Source organism: Rhinopithecus roxellana, chromosome 2 (assembly GCF_007565055.1).
Source record: "Rhinopithecus roxellana isolate Shanxi Qingling chromosome 2, ASM756505v1, whole genome shotgun sequence".
Lineage (NCBI taxonomy): Eukaryota > Metazoa > Chordata > Mammalia > Primates > Cercopithecidae > Rhinopithecus > Rhinopithecus roxellana.
In genome coordinates, this window is record NC_044550.1 from 131,675,091 (window position 1) to 131,692,209 (window position 17,119).

The window sequence follows — 17,119 nt, forward strand, 5'->3', positions numbered from 1 at the left end:
CCCCAGCCCCTCCCGCAGAAGTCGCACCTCCTGTGAAGCTGTACCAGTCCGCCCCATTGATGATGCTCCCCCTCTTCAGGAAGTTGCCTCCACATCTGTTCTCCGACCTGTCCATCATCATGGGGTGGACGTCAGCATAGGCTCTGGACAGCAGCTTGAACATCTGGAAAAGAGACCTGGCTCAGATAAGGAAAGGGTACCCTGCAGGATGTCCTGTGAGCTGGGGTCAGTGAGGGGATCAGAGATAGGAGAGGGGAACGGTGTCCCGCAGAGGACACAGTGTATGTGAGGGCCCAGAGGTGGGTCACAGGCAGTCTGGCACTGCTGGACTTCAGGGCCAGGTCCCCTGGGTATCTGGGGTAATCACTGAGCCTCTGCCCACCTGGCCGGGTAGTGTGGGCTTTCTCTCCTGAGGTTACACACAAACATGGTGTCCACAGGGTATGTGTAGATTGGCTTGACAGTTTATAAATCCTGGGCTGTTGGAGCAATGAAGGCTGGCGGGGGCTGCATTTTCCCGGACTTCGTCTCCAAAGCCAACTTCTTTTTTTTTTTTTTTTTTTTTTTTTTCCGAGTCTGATCTTATTTATTTGTTACTCAAAAAGTTATTTCTGACTGGATTCAGACTTAGAAGTAGAAGCTCGCAGAGAGGAAAGTCTGCGTCTCTTCGCAATTTGTTCCTGGCGCTTCTCCTTAGCCTCCTTCATTCTTTTGGCCAAAAGTTTAGCATATTCTGCAGCCTCTTCCTTGTTTTTCTTAGTACGCTGCTTCTTCAGAGCAATACACCGCCGTTTGTGCTGCAAGACACGTGGAGTAACAAGACGCTGAATCTTGGGTGCTTTGGTCCTAGGTTTCTTACCTTCTTTGTTTAAGGGCTTTCTCACAACATACTGGCGGACGTCATCTTCTTTAGAGAGATTGAAAAGTTTGCGGATTCTGCTAGCTCTTTTGGGGCCCAGGCGGCGAGGCACTGTAGTATCAGTCAGTCCAGGAATATCCTTCTCTCCTTTTTTTACAATAACCAAGTTGAGAACGCTCAGATTGGCATCCACAATGCAACCACGAACTGATTTTCTCTTTCTTTCTCCCGTTCTCCTTGGTCGGTAACAGGAATGCCCCTTACTCAGCAGCAGGCGGACACGGCCATGGGTCAAGACACCCAGCTTCATGGGGAAACCTTGTTTGTCGTTCCCACCACTGATTCGGACCACATAACCCTTCCATTCTTCACCCAGAGCGTCAGCAGCAACTTCTGTGGCCATACGCTTCTCATAAAAAGTACGAAGTTTGCGTTCATCGTCCACTTCAATGAGTTTCTGGCAGCCAGTGGCTGGGAAGGAGATGTTCAGCTTCATCTTCAAGCAGCTGAACGCCTCCGAGGCGCCACGAAAAAGAGGCAAAGCCAACTTCTTCTAAGAATAATTATAGATTCATTCCCCATCCCGCTCCAACTCCAGGCTGACCAGCACCATCAGAGGCTGGGACTCAGCCTGCGGGAAGCCCCTCCCTGACCACCCCACCCTCCAGCTTCCACTGCAGTTGGTAGAAGCATAGAACACAGCTCATAGGACCTGCCACCCCTGACATGTTTGGATGTGTAGCTGGGATCCTGGGTCCCTCCCCACAGGCCTCCCTCCCCAGCCCAGAGCTTCCCCACATTGTGCCCATGCCCCAGGCAGAATCCGGAGGTCCTCCTTCGTGGGGGTTCTCGGCCATCTGTAAGTCCCATGCTGACCCTGGGCAGAGGCTCTTGGTGGGGCAGGTAGGCGAATGGCTCCCCTGCATGGGCTCATCAGGGCCCCACCATGCGGGACAAGTCTGTGCTGAGGAGGGGGCTCCCTCTGTCAGAAAGGAGAAGTGGAGGATACTGGAGGGTGGACAGGCTGGGCCCAGTGGGAGAGTGAGTGAGTGGGTGAAAGAATGAGTGACTGAGTGAGTGAATGAGTGAGTGAACGAGAGAGTGAGTGAATGAATGTGTAAGTGAATGAGTGAACGAGTGAGTGAGTGAGTGAGTGAATGAGTGAGCAAGTGAAACAGTGAGTGAATGAGTGAGTGAATAAGTGAGTGAATGGGTGAGTGAATAAGTGAGTGAAGAGTGAGTGAATAAGTGAGTGAATGAATGAGTGAATGAGTGAGTGGTTGAGTGAATGAGTGAGTGAATGAGTGGTTGAGTGAATGAGTGAATGAGTGGTTGAGTGAATGAGTGAATAAGTGAGTAAATGAGTGAATGAGTGAGTGAGTGAATGAGTGAATGAGTGACTGACTGAATAAGTGAGTAAAGGAGTGAGTGACTGAGTGAATGAGTGAATAAGTGAGTGAGCGAGCAAATGAGTGAATGAGTGAGTGCTCCAGGTCAGAGTGAAGATCTCTCCCTGGTGGGGGTCATGCGACTCGGACTCCCAGACATGGGATTTGGGGGAGGTGGGGAATGGGTCCAGCTCCTCAGAAGTGAGGCTGTGCCATCTGGACTCAGTCCCACAGATACAAACCAAGGGCCCAAACAGAACCCCACTCAGGCCCTATGGTTCCAGGGTAGCGGACCATGGACCACTATCCTACCAGCAGCCCCCGCACCTGTGGGTGGGACCAGCATCAGCTCGGGAGTTGCCTGCCCCGCCTCATAGCGGGAAGGCTCACTGGACTTTCCCATCAAGAACGAATCACGCCCAACAAAGGGTCCATCTGCCCAGGACACGTCTACTACATTCTACCCGCATCTCACCTCTGACCTGCCTTTATCCATCAACATGACAGAGTGTAGGCTTGGCGGGTAGGAGGGTGGGAACAGACTCTCTCCAAAGTCTGCTCCTGACCCAACCCACCATGTCACACTTTCTCCCCACAAGGCCTCCTGCCCTACAGTCCCTCCTCCCCACCCTTGCCTGGGGCCTCCCTCCCATCACTAGTCATTCTCTAGGGCTAAGGCATGGAAGGTGGCTGCCGACCACCAGTCCCCAAAACCCTGGGGTGCAGGAGCCCAGGTCTGGCTAAGACAGGCCTGACCTGGGAGGGCAGGTGCGGGACAAGGACATCAGAGGAGCTTTTGGTCCAGAGGCTGGGCACACGTGGGCAAGGAAGACACACAGATAAATGAAACCAGGTAGAAGCGGGGAAGCCACGACTGAATGGGGACGCAGGAACACAGGCTGAGGACCATGGGAAACCCAGCCCACCCAGCTCCTGCCTCAGGAAGCCCTTGGGAAACTGGCTATGCTGATTCCCACAGCGAGCGTAGGCAGAGCCAAAAAGGGCTTGGCAGGCAGGACAGAGCGTGAGCAGGATTCGGGCAGAGGGGCAGGTGTGGAGCGGCGAGAGGCAGCCATGGCCAGCCTGCAGGGCCTTGAACACTGCCCCCAGGCGCTGGCTCTCGTCTGTAGGGCACCATGGAAGTTTGGCAAAAGGGTACCTTGGCATACCCCAGCCAGCCCGTCTCATGCTCCCTGGCCAACCCCAGGCCCCTCCTGGGACCCTGGTTTCCAGAGATCACTGCTGGCTGCAGGACTGTATGATCACCGCCTGATGACTGATGGCTTGGGAACAGTCTCATTTTCTCTGGCTCTGATGGGACTTATTGAGGTGAACATCCCCCATGGGGACATCTTCTCACATCTGGTTCTAAGGCTGAGAGACACTGGGCCTGTGCAGAGGGGGACACCTGCCCTACCCGGCCATTGCCCCCAAGAGCACAGGGGCGCAAGGCCAGGCCAGAAGTGGAGGCCACCCAGTCACCCCTGGGGGCACTTGCAGAGGTCTGAGCAGAGAACCAGACACCTCACCCCTTGCACCCTTGGTGTGCACTGCCTGCAAGCGTCAATGAATGAATGAGAGAGGGAGGGGGTGTGGGAATAACATATGAGTGAAAGAATAAGAGTGAGTGAATGACTGTGTGAGTGAATGAATGAGTGAGAGAATGAGTGAGTGATGAGTAATGAGTGAATGAGTGATGAGTAAATGAGTGAGTGAATGAGTGAATAAGTGAGTAAATGAGTGCATGAGTGAATGAGTAACTGAATGAATGAGTGAATGAGCGACAGAATGAGTGAGTGAATGAATGAGAAAATGAGTGTGTGAATGAGTGAATGAATAAGAGAATGAGTGAGTGATGAGTAAATGAGTGAGTCAATAAGTGAATAGGTGAGTGACTGAATGAATGAGTGAGTGAATGAGTAAGTGAATGAGTGAGTGAATGAGTGAATGAATGAATGAATGAATGAGTGAATGAGTAAATGAGTGAGGGAGTGAGTGAATGAGTGGGTTAATGAGTGAATGAGTGAGTAAATAAGTGAATGAGTGAGGGAGTGAGTGAATGCGTGAGTGAATGGGTGAGTGAGTGAATGCGTGAGTGAATGGGTGAGTGAGTGAGTAAGGGAGTGAGCGAATGGGTGAGTGAGTGAATGGGTGAGTTAACGAGAAAGTGAGTGAGTGAATGGGTGAGTGAATGAGTCAGTGAGTGAATGAGGGAGTGAATGAGGGAGTGAATGAGTGAGTGAGTGGGTGAGTGAATGAGTGAGTGAATGAGGAATGAGTGAGTGAGTGAATGGGTGAATGAGTGAGTGAGTGGTTGAGTGAGTGAATGAGTGAGTGAGTGAATGAGTCAATGAGTGAGTGAGTGAATGAGTGAATGAATGAGTGAGTGGTTGAGTAAATGAGTGAATGAGTGAGTGAGTGAGTGAGTGAGTGAGTGAATGGGTGAGTGAGTGAGTGAATGGGTGAGTGAATGGGTGAGTAAATGGGTGAGTGAATGAGTGAGTGAATGAGTGAGTGAGTGAATGGGTGAGTGAATGGGTGGTGAGTGAGTGAGTGATTGAATGGGTGAATGAATGAGTGAGGGAGTGAGGGAGGGAGTGAGTGCATGAATGAATGGGTAAGTGAGTGAGTGAACGGGTGAGTGAATGAGTGAGTGAGTGAATGGGTGAGTGAATGAGTGAGTGAATGGGTGAGTGAATGGGTGGTAAGTGAGTGAGTGAGTGAGTGATTGAATGGGTGAATGAATGAGTGAGGGCGTGAGGGAGGGAGTGAGTGCATGAATGAATGGGTGAGTGAGTGAGTGAACGGGTGAGTGAATGAGTGAGTGAATGGGTGAGTGAATGAGTGAGTGAATGGGTGAGTGAATGGGTGGTAAGTGAGTGAGTGAGTGAGTGATTGAATGGGTGAATGAATGAGTGAGGGCGTGAGGGAGGGAGTGAGTGCATGAATGAATGGGTGAGTGAGTGAGTGAATGGGTGAGTGAATGGGTGAGTGGATGAGTGAGTGAGGGAGTGGGTGAATGGGTGAGTGAAGGAGTGAGTTAGTGAATGATAAACAAGTGAAGGAGTGAATGGGTGGGAGAATGAACAAATGCAGGACAAATGCGCCAGTAGCCCAGGTGTTGCTGTCACCGCCCCGGGTCCACAGGGTGCTCAGCTTGCTCTCCCCATTCCCGCTGGGCCACAGCATTCCCTGCACCCGGCTCCCTGGGGCTCCCCTGGGTCTCTGCACCAGGTGGCCTGTGCCTCCAGTGCCCCTCCCTGCCCCGCAGCTGGAAATCTCCACCTCATCTGTGGGGTCCTTTTGGGAAACCACCACCTCAGGGAAGCCCTCTTGAAGTCCTAGACCAGGCTGGGGGTTCCCCCTGCGACACATGCACTTGTGCACATGAATGCACACGCACACACAGGCATCCATGCACACACGTGCACTCACAGCCCTCCTGCAGCCCTGGCGATCTTCTCCTTGCCAGTTTCAGGCTCCATCTCCCACCCTAGGCTGAGGACCCCCAGCGCAGGGACCAGTACCATTGCATTTCCAGTGATGGCCCCAGGACAGGGAGGGGCCGGAGGGGCCAGGTGAGGCAGGGTTGATATCTGAGTGCCAATCGCGGGCCCAGCTATGTGCCCGGCCGGGTGGCCTCAGAAAGGAGAACAAACGACATGTGAATGCCACTGTCGGGGCCTGGCACCTGGCACTTGCCCATCCAGGGCCAGTCCCTCTCTCCCTGCCCCTTCCCCCAAACACCAAGGGAAAGTGCCCGGAGGGAGGTGGAGGGCAGGCCTGGCTCTCCACGGGAGGCCTGGGGAGTGACTCTGGGCCATCACGGGACCAGGTGGAGGGCAGGCCCGGCCTCCGGTGGAGTGGGCAGTGCCCCCTAGAGAGGGGCAGTGTAGGCAGCTAAGCTCCAGGATCCACAGCTGGGGGCTGCGGGCTGGGGGCTGGAAGCTGGAGGCTGGAGGCTGGAGGCTGGAGGCTGGGGCCCACCTCAGATCACAACCCCTCCCTCAGCCTCCATTTTTTCATCCTAAATGTGAGAAGGGACCAAGTCCACGCCCTCCCTCTGCAAGTCGTCCTAAGGTTAGGGTGGGTTGGGAGGGTCCCAGCATCATCACGGGTCTCATCGCCGGCTGCTCTACGAACAGTAGGAGAAACTGAGGCCCAGAAAAGGGAGGGCCTCACCTAAGGGCCCAGTGGACGGTGGGACCAGAACTCCCCCATCCCGAGGAGCCCAGCGCGAGAGAAGCAAGCATGACCCCCGAGAAGCAGGACGGGCGGGCACCATGCGCGCTGCAGCACTGCCCTCTGCCGGCGCTTCTCGGAAACGCACCCCCTGCGGTGGAACGCACTGGGGACCCCTCCAGGTGCAGGGCATAGCTCAGAGCAACAGCGGCACTGAGCCAGGGTCCCCACCCCAGGAGCTCCCAGATAGGGACATGTGAAAGGCAGTGCAGCCAGCCTTGGGGAGACCAGGGGAGCGAAGGCTCCTGAGGTCGCAGACTTCCAGGAGGAGGGCGCTTCTCTGCAGAGCTGGGCCTAGGGCGGGTGGTGCTGACGGGCTCTGAGCAGTTTCCCAGGAGCATCGTCTTCACTGAGCTCAGGACTGGAGGGGCACCAGCTCCAAGGGGACCGCGCACACCGTCTCCCTCCCCTGCACACACCCCGCAGCCCTCTCACCTTCTCATCGGGCGTGGGAGAAAACATCTTCTCCTCCTGGGGGTGCTTGGAGAAGTCGAAGGGGTAGGACACCACCAGGTCGCCCCCATGAAGGCTGGCCGAGAGCACGAAGGGTATGGTCTGCATCCACTTCATGATTGCCTTCGTCTCCGGGGCCACCTGCCCAGGACAGACGAGGCCACCCTCAGGGCTGGGCTTCCCTGCCGGACCCTAGCCATGCCCTGGGCTTCTGCAGCCCTCTGGGCTCCAATGGTGCAGACCATCAACGACCAGTCTCTACATCGATGCTCCAGCTGGACTTGGCCCCCATCACTGGGCCCCTGTGGGGATCTAGGCATTTCCAACATGAATCTCTGCAATCTCACCAACACCCCAGCAAGGAGGTGTTCCCATTTCACAGACAGGTAACTGAGGCAGGGAGGGAGCACCAGGCTCTCCTTTCCCCGGGGAAGGACAACTCCGGAGAGCCTGGAATAACCAGGGACCCTTGGATGCCTTTGGTGGCGACAGGCGTGGACAGCGGCGGCGCCTACCTTACCCCACCAGTAGTGCTGGGGGATGGGGATGTGGTCGCTGCGCACGCCGCGGGTCTCTGCCAGCTGGTAGTACTCAGACGTCAGGTCCGGGAAATTTCGGTTCAGATCCAGGTTCTGCGCGTTCTGCCTCCCGCTCGTCCACCCGTTGTAGCCAGCACCCTGAAAACATGGCCAACCCCTGACTGGGTGGGGTCAGCACACCCCACCCTCCTCCTTCCAGATGGGTCTCACACTTGGCTGAGGGTCAAGGCCAGGAGCTTCGGTTTTTCCCGGCTTCATGTGATGAGCTCGGGGGTGCACCTGACCCTTGACCTCCTCTCCACCCTGGGGCTCCCTCCCCGGGGTTCCTTGCTGATGCCACGGCCTCGGAGCCTTCCCTGGCTGCTCCTCCTGAGTGGGACATCCCCGACAGTGACCTGCTCTGCTTGTTACTCACCTCTCCGAGAGCTCCCCTGGCCACCGCTGACACACACAGGCACCATCAACTCCCTATCCACCATTTTCCTCTATCACACGCATCACCTTTTTTAATACACCTAGAATTCTCAGTGCCTTTCCTCTCCCCAGCCCCTGAAGCAGGGGTTTGCCAGTATCGACATCTACTGAATGCTCCTCTCCTAGAGAGGCAGGAGCTAAGCACTGCTAAGATAAACTACTTGTACATGAATGAATGAGGGGGTGGTTCAGGCAGTGGCCCACAGAATCCAGGCATCTGGGCGCTCACCTCGGCGGCTGCCACCTCGTAGCCATCAGGATTCATGGAGGGCAGCAGGTGGATGCGGGTGGTGTTGAGCAGGCGCTGGATGCGGGGGTTGCCCAGCAAGTACTCAGAGCACAGGTACTGGGCTAGGTAGATGAGCATCTCCCGACCCGCCACCTCGTTGCCATGAATGTTGCCAATGAGCTTCACCTCGGGCTCCACTGGGGACAAATACAGAGACTTGGGGCATCATCTCAAAGCCTGGGGTCCCCAAAGGCATGAGGCCCCCCACTCAGCAAGGATGACCAGATGGGCTGGGACCAATTCATACTTGTTTTGACTCAGGAATCTCTGTATATAATGAAGTCTCATCAAGGTCATCACTTTTGTTAAGCTCGTTTTTTACACCTAGCCAGAATTATTAGTTAGCATAACTCAAGAATATGAATAATATATGTTATCATTGATCCATGCAAATTTCAGTGATGGTCTCTCTTCATGTTTGTGTAAGAAGTCAAGGTATACATTGGTGCTTAGCCGGAAAGGTGGTTGGCCCTTGAGTGGATGAATGGATGGGTGAATGGATGGATGGGTGATGGATGGATGGATGGATAGATGGATGGATGGATATATCAATGATGGATGGATGGATGAATGGATGAATCAATGATGGATGGATGGATGGATAGATATATCAATGATAGATGGATGGATAGATGAATAATGGCTGGCTGGATGGATGGATGAATAGATGATGGATGGATGGGTGGATGGATAGATATATCAATGATGGATGAATGGATAGATGGATAGATCAATGATGGATGGATGGATGAGTAATGGCTGGATGAAATAATGGATAAGTTGATGCATGAATGAATAGATGAATGGATGGATGTGAAATGGCTGAATAAAATGGATGGATGGATGGATGGATGGATGATGAGTGGATAGATGCATGGATGTATGAATGAATGGGTGAATGATGGATGGATGTGTAATAGTTGAATGAATAAATGGATGGATGGATGAATGAACAGATGTATAAATGGATGGATGAATGGATGAATAGATGATGGATGGATGGCTGGATGGATAGATATATCGATGATGGATGAATGGATAGATGGATAAATCAGTGATGGATGGATGAGTGAATAATGGCTGGATGAAATAATGGATAAACTGATGCATGAATGAATAGATGAATGGATGGATGTGAAATGGCTGAATAAATACATGGATGGATGGATGGATGGATGAATGATGAGTGGATGGATGCATGGATGTATGAGTGAATGGGTGGATGATGGTTGGATGTGTAATGGCTGAATGAATAAATGGATGGATGGATGGGTGGATGGATTGATGGATGGATGCATAAATGGATGGATGGATGGATGGATGGATGGATGGATGGATGGATGGACTATAGGAAGAAGAGTGGACCAGGTTCCATGGCCTTACTAGTTGTGTGATTACAGGCAAGTCACTTCTCCTCTCTAAGCCTCGCATTGCTCCCCTGGAAAATGACATCTCCCTCCCCAGCTGTGTGTGGCCCAGGGACATCTAGGGATGAGAGGAAACACCCACATTTCTCAGATGCCACATGTCAGGTGTAAATGACCTGGGAGCTTTCTGTGCTGGTCACCTCTCTTGGCCTTCTGCACAGGGGCACCTCTTGCCCTCAAATTCCAGTGCTGTAGGGAGAGCCTCTGCCTCCTGCCCAGAGCATGTTACAGTTGGAGGGGGAACATAGTGAGCCTTGGGGGCCAGGGCGTGACCACTGGTCCCTGGTAAGAGATAGAGCCCTTGGGTTCATGGTGTCCATGCTGCCTAGGCCAGCAGGATGAAGACTGGCTGAGGCTGCCAGCCCTGAAAAGGCCCCTGAGTCCACAAACAAAGAGCACGTGCATTTTTCAGTAACTGCTGGGGACCAAGGGTCAAATGGAGGCTGCTTCTAAAATAATCGATTCTATTTGAGTAATGTGCTCGTGGGACAGGTGTGGCTGGGGGCTGAGGCCCAGGCAGGACTCAGACTCACTGACCCCTAGGAAGCCCCAGACTCCAACCCTGAATGTCCTCAGTGCCCTGGGAGAGGGGGACCTCCCCACGCGGGAAACAGAGGCCACCCATCCAGAAGGTCTGGGTGTTTGCTAGAACATCCTAGATTCTTAGACACCACCAGCCTGAGTGGCTCTTTGCAACTTAGGGTAGCAAATCACGACAGCAATAAAATTTGATTTCCTAATTTGCCCTGCAGGAAGACCCCTCTGAAGGAACAGAAATGCCTAGCATTTTCCATACTGCCCGTTCCCGCTTCAGAACAGGATCCAAAGCCTGATGGAATGAAAACGGACTTGGATTTTTAAAATAGAAAAATCTCTTTATTCATAGCATTCTGTGGTGTCACACTCCTGGAGCGGTTTGGAAAAGGAGAGGCTGGTGCCCAGGGACAAGAGTTGTACAGACTTGCCTGGGGTCCAGTGTGCCAGGACAAGGTCTTCAAACGGCAAAAATGCAGCGTATGGCCACACACTCCTAAGCACAGAAGGACCCGGCACTCCTATAGCCTTTGTTTTGCTCCTCCCTGACTTATGCCTGTGACATGCCGGGATGGTGCCCTCCTCCCTCCAGCCTCCCAGGCGACTCCCAGACAACCTTACTATCTCCCTGCAAGCCCACATCCCAATATGATCTTTTCTGTCTAAAATTTATTGTTTGGCCAGGCACAGTGGCTCACGTCTGTAATCCCAGCATTTTGGGAGGCCGAGGTGGGTGGATCACTTGAGGTCAGGAGTTCAAGACCAGCCTGGCCAATATGGTGAAACCCCGTCTCTACTAAAAATACAAAAATTGGCCTGGTGTGGTGGCCAGTGCCTGGAGTCCCAGCTACTCAGGAGGCTGAGGCAGGAGAATTACTTGAGCCCAGGAGGCAGAGGTTGCAGTGAGCCGAGATCGCGCCACTGCACTCCAGCCTGGGCAACAAGAGCGAAACTCTGTCTCTAAAAAATAAAATAAAATTTCCTGTTTGTTTTATGTCTTTTCAGCTACTGGATCGATGTCTAAATTATTATCAAATAACCTAGTCTGCCACCCTAAATTTTGAAGTAAGATGGATATCTGGAGAAATCCTCCTTTGTATATACAGTGGTTGCACACGCCCAGTGGGACGTGGCCTGCACCAAGCAGCTCCCTGAGGGTCCCAGCTGTGCCCAGACCCCAAACACCCAGCCAACTTGTGCGCCCCAAGGTGGAGCAGCCCAAGCCCTTTCCCGAAGCGGGGCCAGGCCAGGTCCTCCCAAGGGCACTCACTCAGCTCGTGCTGGCCGGGGCGGCTGGAGAACTCGATGACCAGCAGGTCCCTGCCGTCGAAGCTGCGCCCGATGCTGTAGGTCCTGGCCACATGGGCGCAGCGGGAGGCTGTCCGCCTCAGCACACGTACCATCTGGGCGTAGGAGTGGTGGCTGAAGCGGATGAAGGTGGGCGGCAGCCCCGAGGGCAGTGCCTCGTCAGCCTCCAGGCCTCCTGGGGGAGCAGTGGGGGGGCTCAGTCAGTGTCAGGCCCTGAGGCTTCCTACCGCTGCCTGGGAACACTGACCACACACAGCACCCTTAGCCCCCTCTGCATGACAGCCATGCTTGGACAGCTCTATCTTTAATTAGAGTTCCCTCTGCAGTGCCTACAACAATATCTAAGCCAAATGACACCCGAGGTATGTACACAGCACAACGCCATGGTTCCTGACCGAATAATGTGACTGAATAAACGTACTATGGGGCCACTGTGGGAAGTTCCTAAAATACAGAGCAGGACAACAGAAAGGAAAAGAGATATATGGGGCCCTGGACGCCCCAGGGCAAACCCCTGCTAGGTGTGCAGAGGGGCTTTTTCCTGGGTGTGTTTTCCATGACAGTGGCACTCGGGCAGTTCAGTATTCTGCTCCGTTTGCTTGGCCAATGGTGGAAACAGGAAGCCTCCTTGTGGTGCCCCCTCCGGCTGCATGTAAGGCTTCCCAGTGTTTCTGTTACAGCCTCACCAGCACAGCAGTGAGCACCAGCCCGGGAAGGAAACAGAAAGGGGGTTCTGGGAAGGACTTCAGGGAGGAAGAAAAAAGTGGGTCGGGGGAAGAGGGAGGGGTTCTGGATCCAGAATACGAATGTCTCTATGTCACATATGCACCAGCTTCCCCACCATCCTGTCATCCACTAGAATAGAGACACCCCGAAGACCACCCCGGTGACCCTCAACTCCCTCCATCCCGCTAGGGGCTTTGCAGCAGCCAGGCCCACAGGAGCAGGACGCAGGTGCCGCAGGCTGTTCCTGGGTCCACAAAGAGTTAATGTGTTTCTCCAAGCTCTTCCTCACCCTGTGGTTTTGCTTCTGCTCAAAACGGTTCTCCAGGGGAGAGACTAGCAGAGGAAGCCGGCAATTTGGCGGTAGAGATGCCCAAAATAATCTCAAAGTGACTCCTTGGGCTTTCCCAGGGCTGTGGGCTTGGCTTCCTTCCTCGCCTCCCTGGCCTCCCACAGGCACCTCCAGCGTCTCTGCAGGGACAGCTCTGCAGACAGATGGCTCCTACCTGCTGGCAAAGGGCACCCTGCCACTGCATCTGCATGGAAGCCCAGGGTGGACAGGATCCGCCCTTCTCCGATTGGGAACCAGAGGATGCAAGACGTGCCAGGATCAGCCCTGAGTGCCTGACACAGCCCACAGCCCAGGGCTTGCTGGAGCCTGGCCCCGGTGTGTGTCTGCTTTCCTTCTCCTGCCCTCCTCAACGTCCCAGCACAGAGTCATATGTACAGTGGGTGCTCAGTAGCTGTTTGGTGAATGGCCAAATCCACCCCTCCATCTGCGATGGGCTTGGGCCACTCCAGCTAAAGACCCCACCGCTGTCACCCTTCCTGAGGCTTTGCTTCCTCTTCCATGGAGCAAGGCTGCCGCGAGACGCATGAGCCAGCACATGTGTGGCACCCGCAGTCAGATCCTCTGAATCCAACCACGAGCGGACGCTACCCTGCACAGCTGAAAGTGGCACACACTGGCCCTGGGCTCTTCAAAGGCATGTTCAGACCCATTCAAATGCGATGAGATGCCCACGTCCAGGCCTCAGTGGCAAGAGCCACATCCCAAGCCTTGGGGGCCACATGCGGCCAGTGGTGATCGTCTTGGACAGCACAGAATAGAACATTTCTTTCACACAGGACGGTCTAACTGGCCAAGGCTGCTGCGGACCATGCAAGGTCTCTGGTGGACACCGACTCGTGAGACAACAGACACGGGGACTCCATGCAGGGCCCCCACCAGCCCCGCCGCCAAGTGGCCCTCTGGGACAGCCTTGTACACCTCGGACACAAGTAGCCCATGGTGGCCCAGGCTTGCCCACTCCCCCTCCACTGTTTTATCTGCAAGAGACACCAAAGCCTTTCTCCACAGCTCCTCTCCGTCCTTGCTGTTCTGGAGGGTCTGTGGCCAAGAACTGGACCCCCGGGGCCAGCCCTGCACTCTGAGCCCGGGCTCCCTAACACGAGGCCTCCTGATTGCACCCTGGGCAGGGGCACTGCCGCCACTTGGACTCAGCACCCTTCCACCCCAGACTGCCCCTAAGGGCTGGAGGCTTCTGCTGGGGGGCCCTAGGCGGCGAGAGGATCCTCCATCTGCACTGAGTCCCCAACCCTGCCTGGCACCCTTTGTGGGGAACGTGCCGCCCTGGGGAGCAGCCCCGCCCTCTACCAATGCCTGCACTGTCGCCACTGATGGAAAAGGCTTCAAGTTCCTTCCAGTGTGGCTCTTGGTCCTCCATGACCACCCGGACCCTGTGTACACACAGACAGCCCCCGCCGCCTTCCCTTACCCCGAAGCTTCTCCAGTGGGTCGTAGCAGCCCTCATCCTCACTCGTGAAGTAGAGGTGGCAGTCAAGGAAGTAGGGCCAGGCCATGTCGATGGCGTCGAAGGCGGGCTGGCAGGCCTCCCGCAGGCCCTCGCAGATATGCCGGCAGGGTCTGCGCACCTGGCTGCCCTCACACCGGGGGGCCAGCACAGCACAGCCCAGCAGCCGCAGGTCTGGGTTGCACTGGCCCTCCAGGAGCTGGTGTAGAACACTCAGCAGGATGTACTCGGAGCTGGCCTCCACCACCTCCCACGACCGGTGCCGCAGCAGGGTGGGGAAGGTGGTATGGTTGTAGGCAGCATCGCTGCAGGTCCTGAGCTGCAGGTCCACGCAGGTGACTGGGGAGGCAGGGTCGGCATGTCAGTCCCTCCTGCAATGGCCCTGACCATCACACATCAGACATTTATGAAGGGGACCCCACGCAGGGCCAGGGCCTGTAGGGAGGGGGCACCCACAGTCTGGTAGGGGAGGACCAGGACAACAGTTACTGTGCAAGAATCAGAGACTGTGAGAGACCAGAGAAGGCGCCTAAGACCAACCAGATTCAACTACCCACTAGCAAGCGAGCTGCAGCAGAGGCTGCCCTGAGCCTCAGCATCTCCATTTGCAAAGCAGCTGTGCCACACAAGGGCCCATGAAGGCAGCCAGCTGATGCTGCATTAGGCAGGGACAGGCACAAACCACCCAGGAGCCACAGCCGCAGCACAAAGACGTCCCAAAAGACGCACCCTGCTTTAGGTGTCTTGTGTCTTTGGGGACCCTAATGGGTCAGGTGGGCCTCGGGACTTGGATGAGAAGCAGATAATGACAGATGCGGCTCGGCTGGGCTCATCTCTGCTCTGCAGCTTGCAGGGCTGCCTTAAGCCCAGGCAGGGGGTAGGGTCCTCACTGTTGCTGGGCACCTTCCTGCTTCCTCATCACAGCTGTTTGTTTAGCTCCAAATGCCCCATCTCTAAGGCCCTCATTGGCCTAGCAGGGCCCTCCAGCCCCCTTGGGAACAGACTGTGTCCCTGCAGCCGCTGGCTCCATGCTCGCACCCCCAGACGGCCTTCTCCTCTTTTCCTCAGCTGGACTTTCCAGATGTGGCATTGCATGGGACAAGTCATGACATTTTGCCACTTCTCATGTCAAAGTCTAGAAAGGACAGGATTCTTTCTGCCTCACATTGCCCTGCTCACCACATTTTACAGCCGGGCAAGGTAGCTCACACCTGTAATCCCAGCACTTTGGGAGGCCAAGATGGGAGGATCGCTTGAGGCCAGGAGTTTGAGACCAGCCCGGGTAACATAGCAAGACCTCCATCTCTAAAAATAAAAACAAATAAGATAAATCAAAAATAAAATAGACATTTTACATATGTCATTGACTTTGTACCCCCCAAATTTTTTTTTTTTCTGATTTTTTAAAAGCCTCTACTTAGAATACACCAGATGCCCAAATCTGTCAGGAGGCAACGATGAAATGTTCGACCCTTTCAGGGAACAAGCCCTGTCCTCAGTCCTGACCTGAGCACTCCACATTGGTTGGATCCCATGCCACTTTTGAAGCCATCTCACCAGATTCATTTGGCATTTCTCCTATCACAAGGAGGAAATCGGGGCCCGGCGGGGGAGGTGACTCACCCAACCCCAGACTCAGCAGGGGCCCGGCACAGAGCCAGTGACCATGAAATGCATGTGGGCAAGGTCCAAACTCAGGATGTGTGACTGCAGCGGGAACTGGAGTGGGGCTGGGGGCAGGCAGGCGTGGGGAGGGATGGAGAGGCCATCTCTGCAGGGGCTGCATGGGCAAAGCCCGGTGGGAAGCCGGTGCACCTTTTCCTGGCTGGTCTTTTTTTGTTGTGTCTAATTTTTCTCTGGCTGTTTACAAGGGGGTTCTGATTTCATGGATGGGTTGTGTCATCCATCACCCACTTGTGAAATCACGGGCTCAGCTGCCTAAAGTGCTCTGACAGTGTGGGGGCCGCAGCCCTCCTACAGAACAGAAGCCAGGGAGGTCCCGGTACTGTACCGCTGTCTGCAGCCGGCGGCCTGTGGCATTCACCTGGAAAGAGAGACATGGCACTGTTAGGGACCTGGCTCGCCGTCTGTCACTCACCGGGCAACACACACCCAGGGCCCTGAGCGCAGGCGGGGACCAGCCCGGGCCACCCTCCGCCAGCTCCTTCTCATGGAATCTTCACAGCAGCCCCTGAGGCAGACGCCGTAGTCTCCCCGATTTCCCAGGTGCGAAGGCTGCGTCTGAGAGGTCACATGACCTGCCTAAGGACAGACAGTTGGACAGCAGTGGGGGTCAGTGGCATCCATCTGGCTCGAAGCTCAGGCCGCAGTGCCTGCAAGCCTGATGTCCAGGACAGAAGAGCCCTGAGGTGGCACCTGTGAGTGCCGTGGCACAAGAACCTCCACCGTAGCCAACCTCAAGCTTCCCACCATAAGCCGCTGAGTCCTTAGAAGACTCCAGAAGTTTTAATAGTTAGCCTCCAGACCCCTCACCAGCAGGCACTGCTGCACCCGGACCCAGGCCCCTCCCAGAGTCAGCCATGCAGGCTCCGTGCCCCCAAGGACACCGCCAGCGTGTGGCCTCTCCCCGTTTCCTGAGTCAAGGGCCCTCTTCCAAGAAAAAAGGACCAACACACAAAACTATCCTGGCAGTCGTGGGGTTTCAAGGGCCCTTTCCGAAGCCCAGACACATGAACCCAACAGTAAGGCCTCTGGGAAGGCCAAACATAGCCAACCCTAAGTAATGCCGGCTGCTAAGGGCCCTGTATGAAGCAGGACCCAAGGCTCTGGGCGCTTCAAGCGGGGAGAACACATTCAAGGAGGGGAATCCGGCGTCAGATTTAAAACCTGGCTAGTGCTGGGACAGGCCCATGTCCCATGTGGGACCACCTGGCCAGAGTGGGGGCAGGCTGGGCGGTGGGAGCAGCAGGACCCCGGAGAAGGGGACATGACCCACAGGCAGGACATGTGGAGTGGGTGCAGGGGGCCAAGGAGATGGGGGCAAGCAGGCTGGAGCAGAGGAAAAGGCCTGGCTGTGACTCTGCACCTCCAGTCAAAACTGGGGACAGA

General features: G+C 55.1%; 1 protein-coding gene and 1 pseudogene across 3 annotated transcripts in view; both read right to left on the minus strand.

The window, feature by feature from the left end:
• The window catches only part of CPZ (carboxypeptidase Z), a 30,182-nt gene that overhangs the window by 7,530 nt on the left and 5,533 nt on the right, over positions 1-17,119 (minus strand). The window contains exons 2-8 of one of the 2 annotated variants that reach the window (XM_030921288.1): positions 16,062-16,094; positions 14,015-14,389; positions 11,476-11,688; positions 8,185-8,381; positions 7,458-7,619; positions 6,925-7,083; positions 28-163 (exon numbers count right to left, since the gene is read on the minus strand). In XM_030921288.1, the coding sequence (XP_030777148.1) occupies positions 28-163; positions 6,925-7,083; positions 7,458-7,619; positions 8,185-8,381; positions 11,476-11,688; positions 14,015-14,389; positions 16,062-16,094 (1,275 nt within the window). The remainder of the gene's footprint in view (positions 1-27; positions 164-6,924; positions 7,084-7,457; positions 7,620-8,184; positions 8,382-11,475; positions 11,689-14,014; positions 14,390-16,061; positions 16,095-17,119) is intronic. The other variant, XM_030921292.1, reaches the window with a different exon arrangement.
• LOC115894283 lies at positions 545-1,392 on the minus strand (annotated as a pseudogene). Its single transcript, XR_004054380.1, has one exon. The product of XR_004054380.1 is annotated as a 40S ribosomal protein S6 pseudogene (transcript).